At 45.9% G+C, this 19,396-nt stretch overlaps 1 protein-coding gene across 1 annotated transcript in view; it reads right to left on the bottom strand.

The window, feature by feature from the left end:
* Positions 1–18,957, bottom strand: part of LOC119404019 (GTPase HRas) — a 58,823-nt gene extending 39,866 nt beyond the window's left edge. Inside the window, exons 1-3 of the mRNA XM_037670646.2 lie at positions 18,684–18,957; positions 4,910–4,958; positions 2,607–2,635 (exon numbers count right to left, since the gene is read on the bottom strand). Of these exons, the coding sequence (XP_037526574.1) occupies positions 2,607–2,635; positions 4,910–4,958; positions 18,684–18,714 (109 nt within the window). The 5' untranslated portion in view covers positions 18,715–18,957. The remainder of the gene's footprint in view (positions 1–2,606; positions 2,636–4,909; positions 4,959–18,683) is intronic.
* Positions 18,958–19,396: the final 439 nt, after the last annotated feature.

Genomic DNA, 19,396 nt, shown 5'->3' with positions numbered 1-19,396 from the left:
TCGTTGCCTCTTGATTTTTTTGCTTATTTATCACCATCTATATTTTTTTTCTGCAGAGTACCATGCCTCCATCACGATGGCGTTTTTGCTCAATGTTCCCCCTGGGTCATTCTATGCCAAACATCCCCGCCATTTTGGCAACCATCTGAAATGCATTAGGAAAAAATCATGCTGATTTATTGCAATGAAAGCAGTAAATTGCTAGAATATTTCAGAGAGAAAAAATTTTTTGGTCAGGTGGGAGCCTTCCTAATTTTGCGGAATGTCATACAAGTAATGTTTGTCAGAAAACTCATTCTGAGGGGTATCGTTTTTCGTTTCAATACCAAACTTCGTTTACGTATTAAGCAAAGGTGTTTATGTAAGGTATTTGAAGCTCAATAATATTACTGCAATTTTTCTGCCATATATGCCTCCCGAAAATTTGCCACAACGTTCTATGTTTGCATTTTTTCCGTTGTACAGTAGAACCCCGCTGATACGTTTTTGAAGGGACCGTAGGAAACAAACGTAAGAGACGGGAAACGTAAGAGCCGAAAAACAGGAAAAACGGCAAAATATTTAGTGGTACAGAATTTTATTTCAATTCTTACGAGCAGCACGAAAATTGGCGCGCTCAGCCGCGATCTAGTCGATGGATAGAAACGCGGAGCTTAGGACAGCCTCATCCACAGAAATGTAATCAACGTATGTGATTTTTTTAACACCAACAGCTGTAGGCATAAAAGAACTAAGCACACGCAATCACGACCGGCGCGGCGAGTCCGACCGCGAACCGCACGCACGACCGTGCGAGCTCCAACCAGCTCGAACTCCTCCCGCTCTCCGACAAATAACGATGATGATGAGTCTACGCCGACGCGATGGCAGAAGTGAATGCCAATCTCGAAGGCCTTGCTTTCGCAAGCAATTACGTCACACACGCCATGTTTGTGCAATAAAAATCTCAAAGGCTATGCTTTTGTCAATAGTAAATGCCAATCTCGAAGGCCTTGCTTTCGCGGGCAGTTACGTCATAGACGCCATCTTTGCAATTTGAATCTCGAAGGCCATGCTTTTGTTTGCATCAATTGAAAGATTCTGTTGCTTGCGCCTCTCATGCGGCTAATATTACGGTCAAACGAGGCCAAGCTGCGTGAAAATGCACCATGGCGGCTCTCTTTGGTGGTCACTCGGTCGGCTCCGAGCGCACTTCGTGACGTATCATACGGGAACGGTCCGACAGTTACGACGTAACAGCGGGGTTCCCAATACATTGTATCCTATGGGAGCTATGCCGGGACCGGCGGAAAACGACGTAACAGCCGGGAAAACGCAGCAGTGAGGAACGTAACAGCGGGGTTCTACTGTATTATTATATTGCATTGTATGTCAATGTCTGAGTAATCACTATTTACTCTACGGAAAGTATATTCTGCGTTAAAAATATTTCAAGAACAATGAAGTTTGTAACTCTTAGGAGAAAAAAATCGCAAATTTGAGAAAACCTTCATTTTGGCACACAATGAGATACACCATGTGGCACTCCAATTTAAAATCGGCTTCATACCTCAATCGCAAAAAAAAAATAAAAGCGTTTACAATTTTTGCTTCAAGGAAAAAAATAATTTTTGAAGTTCCCCATTGACAGCTATCTTCCCATTTGTTCATACGGCCGCTTCCTCACTGATGTTCCCCATGGAGAACCTGAAAAATTATTTTCTTCCTTAAAACAAAAAATGTGACAATATAAGAACTATTTGCTTTCACTTGAGGTATAAAGCCGATTTTTAGTTAAAGCACCATGTGGTGTAAATTGCGTCTCAATGTGTACCAAAATGAATTTCTTAAATTAGTGATTTTTTTCTCGCAACACTTACAAACTTCAGTGGTGTTAATATATTTTTAGCACAGAATATATCTTCCGTAGAGTAAGTGTATTGATTATTCAGATATTCATATATAATGCAACAATAGAAGAAAGAAAATGCAAACACAGAACATTCTGGCAAATTTTCTGGAGGCATACACGGCAGAAAAATTGCAGTAATATTATTGAGCTTAAGAACACCTAACACAAATGGCTTTGCTTAATATGTAAACTAGATTTGGCATTGAAGTGAGAAACGATACCGCTCAGAATGAATTTTCAGACAAACATCACTCGTATGACATTCCGCAAAAGTCTGACTGCTCCCACATGACCAAAAATTTTTTTTTCTCTCCGAAATATTCTACTAGTTCTGTGTTTCTGATGCAATAAAGCAGCAAGAATTTTTTCCAATACATTTGAGATGGTCGCCACAATGGCTGGGACATTTGGCGTGGAATGACCCCCCTTCAAATAAAGTTGAAATGGACAGGATTTCACGCGGGATGTGACTATATGCGCACTTTGCAACAGCTCAGCCCCGGCACAGTGTCAGAGCTGTAACGTTTAACAAAACAGCACACACCATGTGAAGGAACAAACACGCATTGTCAGAACACGGTGAGAGGACAGCGAAAACACTGATGTGCTGTTAGAGGCTTTGAAAGGAACATGCAGCACCTGCTAATGGAAGGCATCGTTAAACATGAATGCAGTAAACCAGAACATGGATGCCATAAGGTGCACGTTTGCTCACCTATTGTTGGGTCATATTCATCCACAAAGCTGGAAAAAAAAAGAAGACACGCAAAATTAAATCAGATTGAATCTACTTAATAAAACACATGTATGTGAGATTTCTACTCACTGCATTGCAGTGCATCTCAAATGGTCACTAATGCTAATACAAATTTGGGTGCCAAAGTGGCTCTTGGAACACTACTCTTTATTTGCAAGCTGCATAGACTGATGGCAAGAGATAACTTTAGCATAGGTCAAAGCACCAATAGCAATAGATTTAATACTTTAATCACACAATGAAGTCAACAGATCGCTGCCAGCCGCATCAACGTGTAGTGGCGCTTGCCAGAACTACTGCAGCTGGAAATTACGACAAAGAGTGCAGGCCTATGATAGGATAAACACAACGCTAAAAGTGACCGCGGCATTGCATTAAAAAAAGAGATAATTGGGCTTTGTTTTTGTTTTATGTGCTTTTCCATCAAATGGCAAATAGACGCCATCGAAAGAAAAATGATCACTACAATTACAAAACACGATAGAGCCGTTGGCTGCTATTTCCCCTCTGGCTTCTTACTTGCGCGGGTCAAATGTCTATACGAAAGGCTTTTTTTTTGCCTCCCGTCTTTCTTTGCTTGTGTAAGTTCGCGAGCTGCCTCAATTCGTACATGCGGTACATTCTTGATTGTTGTTGAAGCAGTTCCAAGTACACCCCTTTGAGTTCGAGACCGAAAAGTCTGTTTTGTCTGATGTACTTTTTATAGTACTAACGCAGACAGATAAGTGTTGTAAAAAAAGCTGAGCAATTTGAAAACACAGAAGGGGCACTTCCTCCTTTTTAGCCTGTGGCCTTCAAGCATAGCAAAATGCACAGACGAGGTTTGTCACTACGTGCAAGCTGTAGCACGTGAGCCGTGGCTTCACGTGGCGCTGTGGCACGTGAGCTGTGGCTTCAAGTGCCACTGCGAAGCGCCATCTTTATTTTCTTCTCTTGAGGTCGCCCGCTCTCCAGTTTTGTTCACCGCCCAAAGGAAGGCACTGCAAAATGTTGGGACAACGCGAGCGCAGGAGCCTGAGAGTGGCTTGCGTTCTGCACATGTGTCCTGGCAGCTGGCAAATTTCTTGGGTGCCCAATTCTATAACTCTCCAGTGTTTCGCCGGAGTTGGGATGTGCGCCTCCGAATTTGACACACATAGTGTGGTCGACCGTGCTTGCACGATTATCTCTTGTTCGGGAGTTTTGTACGTCTTGTGCTTTCATCGCAAAGTTTGCGTTGAAGCTATAGACCGTACGTAGGTCACTTTGCTCGCTGCAGTGGCCGCGTTTATGAAAGGAGTGAGCTGCTAGCAAGAAGTGCGAAAGTAAGGGCTAGTTGAAGTAATAGCTGTGACAGTTCACGCGCATCCTATGTATACCTGTGCAATTGTTAGTTTGCACTCGCTTTGTGTGTTTTGTTTTCCTGTGTCCTCCGTGCTTGAGAAGTGCGCAGCAAGTTTCTAGCAGCTTGCTGTTCTTCCAGTGGCATTCCAATTTCTTGCTATCTCATTCATTGCTTCGCCCTTGAGGCGAAACTGACTTTTTTCTTTCTTCCGTAGTGCATGCATGCTTTCAATTTCGTGTTCCGATTTAAGCATCGTGGTGCTCCTTTTTCAGAGGGAGGCATTGCCCCACTGTTTTATTTTGATGTATTCGGATTACCCGCAAAGACTGTTAGCAATGCTCAGCACGCATGCCGCGTTGCAATGTTTGAGAAGCTGCGAAATTGTTTGTGATCATTCTGTTAAGACTGCACGCAAGACGCGAATAGTCTAGTTTATTCGAGCTTACGCGGCTACCAGCGATAACGCTGGAATCTTCTTCTATAGCACGTGTATAAAGAGCCAACGCACTTTGCCACTTGGTAGATTACTCAACCGACACTGTTCTCTCTGCTATCAGTGTAAGCTTGCATTGCTTGAACTTTTGCCTTTCATTTTCCTGGCACAAGATAGCCCAAATAAAGAGTTACATATTCTGAGTTCTGCTGGAGCCTTCTTCACCATCACGGCCACGTTAAAATATTCACATGCTTTACAGTGGCTACTCAATTTCAAAGACTGAATCAAATAGCAGAATATTCAATAAATTATTTGCACGTTAATAATTGCGCAACACTGGAGCTTCTGTGAGGGTAACTTCATTCTGCATTACTCATTAGGCAATGTAGCAGACTTGCAGAGGACAAACCGAACTAAACTTTTGGTGTTTTAATAAAATGAAGACTGAGTTTCTTGCTGCACATATTTAAAAGTGACATGGAAAGAAAATGGGAGACTTACTGGTTCTGTATGAGCTGGATTGTCAAGGCACTCTTTCCCACACCACCGGCTGCAACAGAATTGCACAAAAGAATGAGTGCATATGAATGGGCAACAGACATGCTCATTTATTAGCATAATGTTAAACGACATTACGCCTGCTGCAAACACTGAAAGCTGTACAAAAAAGCAAGAAAAACATGGAAGTTGGAGACATTGAGCAAGTGCTACGTTAGTTGGGGGCAAAGTATTGCAGTAAAATGCCACTTACAGGAAAATACCACGTCAGTTAAACAAACTCAACAAGCTGCCACTACCATGGCGGGAACTCTTGTGGGAGAAATGGAACATCCATTTCCTCTAACAGAACTCTTGAGTAGGGCTCTCTCACTGCAGGGAGAGAGCTGAATTTGCAGTGTAGCATGTGGAATGTGCATTATTTGCTTTCACTTTCAGAAAATGAACAAAAGATAAGTGTGATCTTTGGAAATGTAAGACCACTTGTCTGATTCGGCGTAAAGGCTTTCCAGCGGGCTCGTTCTAACGCACCTGTAGAAATGCAGATAACCTGTCCACCACCTTCCGAGCGCTTGGTGTGGCAGATTGATGAACTATCGCCCCACAGTCCATGCGTGACCGTATAAGGCTTTTATACAGGTTCATAAGATTCTTTCTGTCGCTACCTCAGGTATCGCTGGAGAGAACCTTTAAAATATTCATGGTTTTCATGCATTCGTCTTGAAGGTACCTCATCTGTGGTGCAAAGGTTAGAATGGTGTCTAAAATTTTACATTTCATGCTTACAGGCAAATGCCAGCCCTGCACGTCAATTCTGGGATCAGGGCACAGGCCTCTCTTTCTAGAGAAAAGTATGCAGCTGCATTCTTGTGGGTTCACTCTGAACCCCTTCTCATCAGCTCATTTGGAGACCCTGCTGAGGCAAAGGTGGACCTGCCAATCACAGATTGTCAAAGAACAGGATTTAAATTCTATCTGTACATCATCAACGTTTATTGAGTAAAACATTAGGGTGGCTTGTTGGGCAAGTTGGTACATAGTTCTTCGTAAGGAAATGCCAGCAGCACCAAAAGAAAGCAGAAGAAACTGAGACAAGAAGAGACAGGAACAGGAAGGATGCTGGACTATCAACTCAACTGACTAATTCGATGAAGATGCAAACAAACCGATATGAGCATACGCAGCAACAACCGTGATCACAATGAAAGGCACCCTATCACCGAGTCTTTGGAGAAGGCCATCAGGAAGAGTAAGGGTGATGTGCTTTCTGCCTTCTTTACGGTGAAAACCCACAAGCTTGAGTACCCCAAGCGAACCATTGTCACAGAAATAGGTTCCTGGTAGAAATTAGCCGGGAGGTTCCTACAACGTTCCATGAAGTCACTGACCATTGCTGATCCTTTCGGTATTGACAGTTCCAGAGGGGTGATTGATGGGTTGAAGTCAGCAGATATGACAGCAAACTCGGCGTTCTCAGTGGACATAGAGGAGCTTTAATACTCCGTTCCCCATCAAGAACTGTTTGTGGCAGTTCAGGAATTATTGAATGCAATGGGGAGACGGCCTTTCAAAGTAGTTGCGGCCTGTCGACGAAAAACTTCATGAAACTTTTAATGTTTTATGTTCGGGCTACTTATGTGGATTTCGACGGCAAATTCTTTTTGCGCGGCATGGGGCTAGTAAGTCCAGGTGCAATACTGCGCATGTCAACAGATTCAGCAGGTGTGACACGTGCGTTGTCTACAGTATTCCCTTGACCTGTGGCAAAGAATATAATGGGCAATCGGGCAGGTGTGTGAATGATAGGAGGCGCGAGCACGCAAATTTACTTCCTACGGACACGGGTGGAAATCTACCGATTCACTGCAAGGTGTGCGGTTAAGCCCCTCATTCAGCAACATTTCGGTGACTGGAAGGTCTAAAACATAGTAAGAGCATGAAATTATTGAAGCGTTTAGATCTACAAACTTGGTCCTGATAAGTGTGTGAGTGTGCCTTCTGTGTTTTTGAATGAAAAAGAGGTCCGGTTTCTTGACAGCGATTCTAGTATGCGGAAATAGGGTGCCTTTCAGTGTGATGACGGTTGTTGCTGTGCATGCTCATATCTGTTTGTTGTTCGCGTATCAAATTGAAGTCAGTTGATAGTACAGTATCCATGCTGTTCCTTCTTTCTTGTCTCGGCTGCTTCTGCTTTCTTTTGGTGCTGCTGGCATTTCCTTACGAAGAATAAAACATATGCCAAATGCACAGATGCAAGGAATCCACATTTATAATAAAGAGCAAACAGATGAGCCCCCCCCCCCCCCACCTGCGGACTTTAGTTTCTTGGACAAGTGGTTGTGAAAAAACATTGCCCACTCAAACAAAGAATGCGTGATTGGATATACAACTTTCGATCACATTTATCATACTACCACAAAGTGTGAGAGGTCTCTTAATATCCCAAACCGCCACATTATCATGGCGTTTTCCCATGTCAAGGAATACAGGTAGGGAAAACTGCTTATGAACAAAAGCTTCACGAATGTGTTTGTCGAACCTTGATGACAACGAGAACAGTCCTTGTATTGCTGCAGAAGGCAGTGGAGCTGTTGATGTTGGCATGCGGGAAGGCTTGGGTTGACGTCGAAGGATTGTTCTGGTATTGGGGTCATCGTTCATCAAAATCTGAGAACACGAAAGCACCGCTGACGGCCATGATTTCCTCGATGCATGCAATAGTCGTGCCCCTGAACAGGTGTCTATTCTTGGCTGAAGTTCATTATCATCATGCATCCTTTCCTTCATGCAACCTAGCAACGCCTCTTGCGACGCATATGTCATGGTGCAGCCTCCAACAGTCCAGATTTCGGGGCCTTCTCAGGCGGTCCTAACTTCAACTTCGTGGCGAATGGCCCACTGACGACAGAATAGTCTGCTCCAGTGTCGATGAGAGCGGTGACGTTGTGGCCGTCGATGAGAACGTCGAAGGCGCTAGTTCGTTGTCTTGCGTTGCGATAAAGTCACAGCGTCAGATCACGGCTACGTGGAGGGGGAGCGTAGCGTCGGGCTGTAGCAGTGTAGCTCATGGCTTGCGGTTGAGGCTGTAGCAGTTCAGGCGTACCAAGCGACTGCTGGATCTCCTGGCGCATGACGTCAGCAATGGAATGCAGTTGAAGCTGCGATCAAGGTAGGAATTTGCACAGCTCCTCCTGCACGATCGCTCTAATCGTGCCGTGCAGGTCGTTGGAGCAGATCCCTTGGATTTCGGTCAATTGTGGTGTGGAATGACGATTGTATTGCCGGTTGCACATGTCCACAGTCTTCTCAATAGTCGTCGCTTCCGAGACAAATTCTTGGACACTGTTCAGTGGGTTCCGCATCAGTCCTGCGAAGAGCTCCTGCTGGACTCCTCGGATGAAGAGGCGAACTGAGGAGGCACGTGGCAATACATATGAGGTGGTTGATGGTGAATCGACCCTCTAGGAACTCACATTAGTATGGGTCAAGGAGTTTGATTCTAGAAAATGTAGTATCCGGCGGTTTAACGTTCTTTCAAACACTATACGGAGGCAGCTAGTCAATACTACAGGCCTGTAACTAAATAGACAATGGATCCTTGCCCCGTTTCAAAATACAAATTATAGTGGCCTCTTCCCAAGCAGAGAGTACCTCACCAAAAGACTATAAAGTGCTTTAAAGGTAGAGTTCTCAGTGTTTCAGGGTGCTTTAACATCTGATATATTACCGGTCAGAGGCTGGGGCAGAATCGCTCCTTGACCCTGTTCCACACTTTGGCCTTGTCTGTGTACGAGTTGATACCTAATAATAAATACTTCTGCCAATTCTCTCTTATAGCTTGTCGGCGCATTCTCCTGCCTTGAGATCTTACCTGTTCAATATCGATAACATTTCCTGCAGTGGGGTTATCGCGCAACAGCCCTCACACTTTTTTCTGCTTTTTGTAAGCTTTATGGCACTCGTCATTCCTTGAACTGGTATAGCGCATTATGGGGAAAGAAACGGCCAAGCAGACCGACACAAGAGGACAGCGTGCTCTGTCCTCTTGTGTCGGTCTGCTCGGCCGTTTCTTCTTTCCCTGTAATGCGCTATACCAGTTCAAGTACGACAAACCAACTCGCCCAATCTTCAACACTTGCGGACTCGTCGTTCCACCAAGGGCACATGGCGTTTGCATGCCATGCCATATAGGCCTCCAACGCTCAAGTTTGCGCAGCGCCATCCGCCGCCCCCATCCGCCCCCATCCGCCCCCATCCGCCGGCGGAGAGAGGGGAAAGGTCCGGTAGCTCGGACTAAGGTCCCTATATTTATAAAGGTAGCGACAACTACACGCGCGCCCTCTCGAGGGGTCCAAGGAGCAGCGATAGCAGACGACGCGCCGCTCGCTCCCGTGCATATTGCGGGCGCCTGAAACCGAACTCTGTGCTCGCTTGAACCGCTAAATTATTAATATTTATGGCTTAAGATGCTCATCAGTTATCAAACTACAGGGACAATAACTTTAACGAGCACGGAGTACGTTAAATATTGAAATAAAACGTGTGCGTTTCCGAGGCAGCTTCCGAGTGGGTTCCCCACAGCAGCTGTCATGCAGGGCATTTATTTTTTTTTTTCTTTGCATATTTTGACATTCAGCGTAACTTGAAGAACAGGTGGTGTTTGGGTGAGTTAAAAGTGGTTGTTTTCTAGCTCGAATAAAATAGGCAGGTAGTGACAGTACTGCTACTTTCAGAAACTTCATCGGGCACCTAGCGCTCTGATATAGCGTAGCGCAAAATACGCGCTATTATTCGTTTGACTGCGTTTGTCAGTGTTCGGAAGTCTTCCCACGGTTACAGGGTAATTTTAACTAAGCTTATTTTGTTTATGCTCTAAGAGGTTTACTTAGGAGAAGAGGGGATATTCCACAAATTCAGTTGCACTGCATTTGAGGAATATCAGCAACTTGAGTACCTTTCAAGATCTAGGAAATATAGCATGCCCACTAGTGTCTCGCCCATTTTTTTGTTTAACTGTTTTTAACAACGTGCATTTATCCAAAGCCGTCCCCCTTTTACTACCCCCGCTGCCTCCGTGCCCCGCAGATATAAAGGTACGTTGCAATGTTACCCAATGCAATTTCAAATAAATTTGGGGTATGTATAACCGTACGGGCCCTAAAACCAGACTGCAACGAGAAAAGCTGTGTTAGGTGGCTTTTTGTAGAGATGCAAGAGAACAAAAAGAGTACCTTTTGAAAAACTGGGTTTATTGCATGAATTCATAACAATTTTTTTCTTTGATAGTTTTGTTGTGAGCACTGATCCTCCCTTCATTCGTTTGCAGGGTGGCTTCCGTTCCTTCTGCCTTGGCAAATCAGCAAAGATGTTCGGTGCAGCATATATGGTTTCAGTCTTTTCCTCCCAGCGTCTTGCAATATTATTTATTCGAACATGTCAAAAGCATTCTGGTCCTCTAGGGAAAACATCACGTAGTATGCTTCAACGAAGAAGTCTAAATCGATCTCGCACACAGCAGTGCGGCAAAACACGGCAAGGTGTGGCAAAAAACTAATCCCAAATGGTCATTTCCCTGCGAGCTTGTAGTGTTGAAGCCACCTCGGTGAGAAAAACATAGGCAGCTTTATTGGGTTCCGAGAAATTTAATGTTAGAGATACGGGGTGTGACTCTCCGTTGACTACTGCACACAAATCTACGGCATAAAGAACGTCGAAGCAATAATATCGTTCCTAAGCTAATGCTCATGCATATGCACGAACAAAAGCACGCCGGTCAGGTGAAAGGCTCCTTGAAGTTATAAACATTACAAAATCACTTAGTTCGTATATCCGGCTGTTTTCTGTGGTCACAAATTTCTTGCAACTGATTTTGTTGGTCCATCCTTCAGCTTATATTTTTGTCACCGCGAGGAACGAAAAAAAAAAAAAGAAACGCTTTTTTCTGTCCTCTGCGCGGGGAGGCAACCGAAGGCATAGAGACCAGACATACTAGCACGTCACGCTCCAAGCATTCAATTCAAAAGCATAATTCCTGCGTCCACTCAACTTCACGTACATAAACGCTTCTAGTTTGCAACAACAATGCGACAGAGGCGCGTGAAGTACTCTACTTGCTACAATCGCCCCACTCCACGCTTGAAAACAGTGATCCGTACTTATCGCCGGCACAGCGCTGCCGCCGCTGGACCCTTTGGGCGGGGCGCGAAGGCGAAAAGGTCACGTGTCGCCAACCGACCTATCGCAGGGCGCGGCGGCTGGATCAAGACCTTTCGCTACTTTTGTAAAATAGAGGGACTTTAGCTCGGACGGGTTCGCTCTTGCTTGGTTTTCCCATTGCGCGCGCGGAGAACGTGCTGCCCGGGCTTTTATCTCGCATTTTTCACGCTATGGGTGCCGTTCCTTCGTCGTACTCGAAAGCAGGCACGCAGTCCTGCTGCATTGTGAACTGTCACAAAAGTTTAAAAATGTCCGAAGAGCCGAAAACTTCCTGTCATGTTCTACCGTTCCAATGCAAGCAGTGCGAGGAGCAGAGGCGTCAAGAGTGGATTATCGCAGTTCGCCGCGATGCTTTTGCGGTCTTGTCACCTTGAAGCAGTTTTTGTCGCGATGATCGTGCTCATTTGAAAGGGAAGTGCGTTTGTGAGCCAAAGTTACAATAAATAGACAGCCGCTGTACATTTCGAGATTGCGCGCTGGCTTTCCGAGTCAACCATTTGTAATGTTACAGCATTTGGGCTTATTACATACATCAGTTTAAATAACGTACCATGAGTACTAAGTGTTTAATTCAGCTGATTGCGGTACATTTCCCGTCGCGGCTCCCTGTAAACAGAATTAAGCCGCATGTTTGCACTGAGCGTTTATATTGGCCGTGCGTGCGACACGCCGTGATTGCTTAGCAGGTGTTACGCTGCTAAAATCGTGGTCATGGCGTTCGATTCACGCATACAGCAGCTGCATTTCGATGGGAGCTAAATGCAGTAACACCGGCGTACTTAGATTTACGTACACGTTAAAGAAACCCAGGTGGCCGAAATTAATCCGTATTAATCCACCACGGCGTGCCTCGTACTAATGTCATGCGTTCGGCACGTAATAAAAGCCTTGTATGCGCGTGAGCCGCGGGCAATATGCAGTTGCCGCTTTGGAAACGAGCTGAAAAAAGAACCAAGGTGGCAATTAAATTTTCGATGGCTTCGCGAATTCAGATGCGCTTATCATTGGGCACAAATCTCGGCATAATCATAAACATGCGCGATCCCAGTGGGTATTGTATAGTATCAGGGGCGTAGCCAGGAATTTTTTTAGGGGGGGGGGGTTCCATCATACTTTATGTATGTTCGTCGTGCGTTTGTATGTGTGCGTGTACATATACGCAAGCAAAATTCAAAATTTTCGGGGAGGGATTGACCCCCCCCCCCCTTGGCTACGCCCCTGTATAGTATGATGCTGACCAAGCGAGCTGTCGAAACAACCAAAGCGGACACTTGAATAAGCAAACACGGTGCGTGTGATCAGGCGTCGATATTATTCGAAATGAAACACGCCTCTGCAGAAAACATGCATGGTCGAAGTGGCATGAAATATTTACTTATTTTCGTTTTGCTTATATCATTATGCTGTCAAAGGGAGCTCTAAAAAAATCCAAGGTCACATTAAACTTGCGATCCGACGTTATCATTCGATGCAAACCTCGGCAAAAGTGAAACTCCCACGAAACTGAACACTGCGCATTGCGATGCAGCCAGTGACTCAACAGAGCAGATGTAAATTTATGCTCTTCACACTGAGCTCATAATAAATTTAAAGCCGCACGACAAACTTGGCATCCACGCAATCGAAAGTTATCAATAGAAAACGCACGCAAAAGCGTGCCGGATGGTTGCTGACAGCTCCGAGTAGAAACGACTGCCGCAACGATGTGCGTTTTTACCGGTAACATAATTACAGAAACTCGTGCAGTCACCTCCCTATTCATGTCAAAGAAATGTGCCCGTTCAGCGTCTGCACGCACGTAGCGCTCGCACAAACAGCATCGCCCTTGACGACCTGCTCGGTCCCGAAAAGGTGGTCGATCAACCGTCCTCCTCTGGTAAGATTCCCACCGTTAAAAATGTTTTTAGGGGCGAAGCTCCTTAAGGCGGCACCCGTTCGTCCCTCGTAGTCGTCGTGGTCGTAGTAGTGAGTAACAAGTCTTGCGCTTTGACCTCCAAGGTGGTGCCGGTGGGAGATTTCTCCTGTGCGTTGTTGAACAATAAAAAATTCGCAGCGTGCGCGTTAACTAAAAGCCGAATTCTTCTGTCTCTCATTCCCCATTAGCAGCCATTGGCATGTTCCAGTAGGAAACGTTAGTAGAAGTAGAAGTGTAAGTGTTAGCTAAAGCCGACTTCTTCTGTCTCTCATTGCCATTAGCAGCCATTGTTACCTCCAAGGTAGTGCCTGGTGAGATTTCTCCTGTGCGTGATTAAACAATAAAAATTTTGTTCAAAACGCCGTTGATTGATGAAATAAACCAACGAAAGACGCCAGATGTTTTGTAAAAGCAGAACGAAAGAACGCCAGATGTTTTTCTTAAAGTGTAGTAGTAGTAGTTGTATGTAGCCACCTCGCCCGATCGTCAACGGGCGAGGTGGACCGGCAACGGCGCGAGGACCCTGCCGTACGAGAGTTAAATCACACTAAAAGACATACTTTGCGGGCGATACACTCTAGTGAGCTTTCAACTTTTCGTCTTAATGTACATGATAAAGAAATTATTTCTACGAAAAAACGCAAGGCACACCTTGAGCAATATATTTGGTTTTGGGACGCTAAATGGAACCATGAGGCGATGCGAAGCCGGAGCACTTGCACGATCGCGTTCCGTTGGCTTTCGTTGGGCATGCTACCGACCCTCGCGTCGTGGAACGCGCGTCCTGTCTTCCCTCTAGCCTTGCCTTTAATTCGCACAGGGCGAGCGGGGAATGCGGTCGCTCTTGGCGCTCTTTCGCTCGGGAGCGGACTTCTTGCTTGCATTTCAACCGATCACAAGTGATAATGAAGGGACCACGTAAACCAACAGTACAATAAAAGTTTGATGTTTAATATACACGATGTTTCACACTCTTTATATTATGTACTGGGCGCATTTCACGGAAGAGTTTCACGGTTTACAAATGATTCCCTCCGTAGCTTCGCCCCACTCATCATCATTCACCCCGTGGATATGCTGTTTCCATCTCTGGGATCTTTCTAAACCTTCAGAGCAAGCAACATGTGAAGCTGCACGTGCATGGCGAGCAGAGAACAGCGCGTGCAGGGTGCCTGAACGTGCGGAGGACAGCGCAGTCAAAAGGCAGGTGCGGGGACAGGAGCGACCGGTTTTTGCAAGAAGGCGGCGAAACGTGTGCGACGCAACGCCCCCTGGTCGAGCTTGGGAGGCCTATAATTTAAAAATACAGTTTGAAGCGATATCAATTATAAAAGCTATAATGCTGAATAGTAGAATCAATTCGCAAGGAAGACATGCCAGGCTACAAGACACTGATGAGACTTCGGAACTTCGCCCAATCTGCTGTGTCAACCTTCAACCGGGAGCCTGTGGTGGTGAGTCGGTTCTTTTTCCTTTTTTTCTTTGCATTCTCAGTAGTAAAAGGACAGCGGCACAACACGGGACAAAGACGTAGACGGGGAACATGCCGAGGGAACAGAGAAAGCACGAGGAGAAATCCTCAGGTGAGAAGCGGGGATTGCGGGCCACATGACACGTCATGGATTAGCGAGCAGGCGGACCTCCGCACCCAATCTGTGGATCAGCGAGTGGGCTGCACTAATTCGCGACGTCCGTCACGTGAACTGACACCCCCTTCTCCCTCGAGGATTTCTCCCCCATGCAAATAACCCCTAAGAGTTTTTAACCACTTCCCAGTTAAATCAAGGTAAAAGGGTGTGAGATACAATGCTAAAATCAATAGATAAATATGTTTTGTTTGTGAGGCTGCCTCAGCAGAAAAGAGAAAATTCTCAATTACACGAGCTTGCGTGTCACTGTGAGCGTCACCCTGCAAGCTGCTGTGAGCACTGAAATTGAAGAGAATGAGGTAAGGTTCTGGCAATTCATTTATAAGAGAATTTTGAGGGCTCAGTTCTTTGTTTGACACAACCTTAAAGAAAACCAGCAGATAATGAAGCCAAGTAAGGAATAGGGGACAATTTTAAATAGCGCTCTTTTAAGCGCATTGTAGTATTTGTGATATAGATGTGAAGAAATTAAAGTGGATGAAAAGACAACTTGCAGCCGGCAAGCTTGAACCTGCAACCTTCGGATTACGTGCCCGATGCTCTACCAATTGAGCTACGGCGGCGGTCGTGCTCTCCTCCACTTTATCGGGTATTTATGCGCATGCAAATCTGGGAGTGTTAGTCAGTGCCACTCATAGCCATAACAGTGAGTGTGGAACAGTTTCTTTTGCCAGCTGGTGTCACTGTGATCCTTTAACGAGCGGACAGCTGACCCTCGCTACTGCCTGAAGGCATCCAGTCTGCCAGAACGAGACCCTCACTATGAATGAATGAACGAATGAATGGACATGGTGCGAGCTCGTTTTTTTTTTTTACATAACCTTAATGAAAATCAGCAAATAATGAAGCCATTGAAAGGGAGATTAATTGTACTGCTTTGAGTGTATTGTAATTGTGATATAGATGTGAAGGAAGCAAAGTGAACGAAAAAACAACTTGTACTGTGGTGCTAGTTTTCACTAAAGGGACTGTCTAGTGATCAAAAAAAAATTTTTTTTGATTGTTGTGAAAATGAGAAGACTGTCACATTGACAGCAACAAGCATGTTTTTGTCCAATAAAAATGCAATTATATTTTTCATTTGGCTCTGAAAGTCGTGAAGTATGACTGCTAGCATCACCTAACAGCAATTTGGTTCCACATATTGGTAGAAGCAAAAACTCTTGCAGATACTGATGTTGCTTGAAAACAAATATGTATAACTTAAAATTGTATTTTATGCACTTCTGGCAGCTTTCCTTCGCACGAGTAATTTTTTTTTCTTTTTCTTTTTCCTCGCGCGTTCAGAGAGGCACCCAGTGGCGCTGCCAGCACAGTGCTTGCCGCGTTCGCCTGCCCGTCTATGGTACAGAAAGGTGAGCTACGTGAGCACGGCACCCGGCGCCACTCAAAAGAAAAAAACTTCTTGGGCGAACAGCAGCGTGACTGACTTCATGGAATTTTCAAACCATGCCTATAAGTTCTCTTTCCAAAAAGTGCACACCAGTATTCACCGATGCTGAAGTCACTTCGCGACACAGTCAACCCCATGGATTGTAGATTGAAGAAGATTTCGCCTTCAGGTTCCGCTTCACCAAGGCGTCCATGTTGGCTGTCATGTCGCATATGCAACACAGAACACCTAAACGTAACTGAAAGACAGCAGGGACCTTTTCTTCTGCGAAGCGTATCTCATATTTGTTTTAGTTGAACGTTTCGCATGGCGTCGGCGCAACATAATTGTGGTTGTGGTGTTGGCCATTTAATTTTACAAGAAAGCAATAAACGCTACATATGTACTCCTACGATACAGGCATCATATCAGGTTAAAGTCTGTGGTTCCAGTGTTGGCTCCGCATTTATAGCAGTCTAATAAACATTACATTTGTATTCCTACGATTCAGCAAGCTATATTGCGCATTGCTCGACTCTGCAGGAATACACTAACGAAAGTTATGCGTGATATGAAAGTTATGTATGATGCTTCTGCAAGGGTGGCATCCGCCCAACATCCCCCATTGGCTCGGGTAAGCGGCGTCGCAACTCACCAAACACCTGGCAAAACAGATACCCCTGTGCAATACTCATGTAACAGCGTGCAAAATTGGAAAGGACGATGACAGAGGGTAAAGAGCGCCGACTTCCAACTGTTTATTCCGTTGACGATACACATATATGTATTACACATGAATTGCCAGCAAAAAAGGAAAAATAAATAAAGGTAAAAGATATAATAATCATAATCCTATGAACAGGGGGGATGAAAAGAAACATGAACAGCCCGGCGCGCTGTTTGCATCACGCTTCGACCTTGGTGGCAATAAAAAGATGCTAGAATGGTCATTGATAGCATCGTAGATGACTCTAGTGGCTTTCGATTACTATCTAGCCTACAACCACTTGAAAAGAAATGCGAAACAGCAGAGAATATAGATGTCACACTGTTGGCGTTTCTTTTCACACCCCCCCCCCCCCCCCGTACACACGCCAGGTGTCATCAGCGGAATAAGCTGATGGAAGTCAGCACTATTTACACTCAGTCGTCGTCCTTTCTGCTATGAGTTGCAATGAACAAACTAGCCCAGCAAGCAACCATTCCTGTGGGATAGTTGGACTTTAATCGGAACAAACGTGCTAAGCTTTCGATAAACGCTATTACTGGTGGTAGCTCTCGTTTCCGAAAAGCGGAACGAACTAGCCGTCTAGTTCATCTAACAGCCGTCAACCGCTCCACATACCACGGGACAAACGAGCCGATACATTTACTTCTTTATGCTAAACATATCAAACAACGTTAATAGCGTGTATAACATAGTGCTGCACATCTTTCTCAATAAGCGATAATCCTGCTACACAAGATCCAAAGTCGCCTACGGGCACGCAAGCACGGGCCAGGTAGAGTTACTCTATATGCTACCTTTAGGTAGCAGAGTTGCGCATAAGCCTGGCAAGCACCACAGCTATGCGATAGCATATACAGTAACTCTAGGGTCAGGTCACATCACTGGCATCTGGACTCAGTCGCTACACTTTTATCAGTACACCAACCAGCAAAAAACGTGACGTACTACAACATTTTTGCACAGCGTTGTTTCGTATCCCTTCTCGCATTCACTAGAAATCAAACCTCCCGCGCTAAAAACGACACTGGACCTTGTCGAACAGTCCGGTGTCTTGACATGCCAGCGTTCTCCACCACCAGAGAAAACTGACAACAACGGTTGGCTCTCCACAATGAGGCCGAAGTAGTGCAGCTGCCATGAAGCGACGCCACAGGGCGCACAAAACGATTTCGTTAACAAGAAAGTGTGTGGGGGGCGGTGTGAACGTAAAGTTATATTCTCTAAAAGCGCAAATGAGTAGATTCTCTCGAGTTCCTACATTTGTACATGAATACAGCGCCGCGCGCAACGAGATGCGAAAAAATGCAAGCAACCGAGTCATCGCACCCTGCGAGCGGCGGCGTTCTGCACCGATTAAGCCTATCCGCTTAAGCCTAACGCCTCAATGCAAATATACACAAGCAGAAAAGTAAAATACGGGGGAGAGACGCCCTCTCTCTGCAGCTTCTTTTTTGTTCTCTCGGCGGTTCTCACACGGTCGGAGCAACGCTGCTCGGAGCCACTTTCCCTCCTCTTCGTTTTTCCCCTCCGGTGCAGCGTTTTTATGTTCGGTCGTTCTTGCTAAGCGGGGCCCTTTTTCTCACGGCACAAAGCAACGCCGTCGGATGCTCTTTCCACCAGTGCATTTCCACCGACGTACTGCGCCCCCGTACCGTGACCACAAGACAAGGCTATTTAAACAGTTTTGACACAAAGATAAAAGACATTCAAGCGAAATAACAAGTTCCACGTGAGGCAAACTAAAAAATTCCGATTGCAACGAACAGAATGGGTGGAGGTACCGCACCAAAGCATGACCACGTACAGCACTCGCGCTACCAGTGGAGGCAGCAGAAAAATAAAAAGAAACGAGTGGGAGATCACAAAGCGAAAGCCAAATGAGTGGGGAAACTCACCACCGACGACAACTAGTTTATATTCCGTCATTGTGGCGGTGCGCTGTAGCCTGCCGGCGCCGTGATTGGCACGATCACTTTTTCGGGCCTTCCCGCGGTGTCCGGTGCACAAATTTGCTCGCACGCGCGCGGAAAGCGATGTCCGCACCCTCAGAGGCACATGGAAGAGCGGTGCTCGCACTGCTACGAGCGAAGTCAACCACGGAGGTGACTGCCTACCCACTACCCACACTTGCGCCGACACCCCTGCGGCCCATCACATACAACACATCTCACTACAGCCACTACCACTACCACCCCCATGCAAACGTCGACACCGCTGCGCCCACGGAAGCGCTGCGAACGTAAGCGATCTCCAAATTACATCGCCACCATCGCCGCGAGATTGGACTACAGGTGGCAGCAGGGTAGCAGCAACGTCGGCAATGTCGCCGCGCTAGAGTGGCCGCAGTAGCGGTAGTAGCGGCGAGCGGCGCTAGCGCTAGTGTGGGTAGGCGGTTGCCGGCGCGCATAGAAACGAGCGCTTCGTTGTGAGTGGTTGTGAGCGATTTGACCCGATTTCCAGCAATCAAAATGCGTTCACTGTAGCTTTCTGGTAATATGTGCGCGCTGAACGTTACTATCAGGCACGTAGCCAGGATTTTTTTTCGGGGGGGGGGGGGGGGGGGGGCAAGGCCTAATTGTTCGAAAGAAAGTCTTTCCATGCCAAAAAT

The sequence above is a fragment of the Rhipicephalus sanguineus genome, chromosome 9 (genome assembly GCF_013339695.2).
Source record: "Rhipicephalus sanguineus isolate Rsan-2018 chromosome 9, BIME_Rsan_1.4, whole genome shotgun sequence".
NCBI classification, from domain to species: domain Eukaryota; kingdom Metazoa; phylum Arthropoda; class Arachnida; order Ixodida; family Ixodidae; genus Rhipicephalus; species Rhipicephalus sanguineus.
Note: the sequence above shows the minus strand (reverse complement) of the source record. Positions and strands in the feature narration are given on the sequence as shown.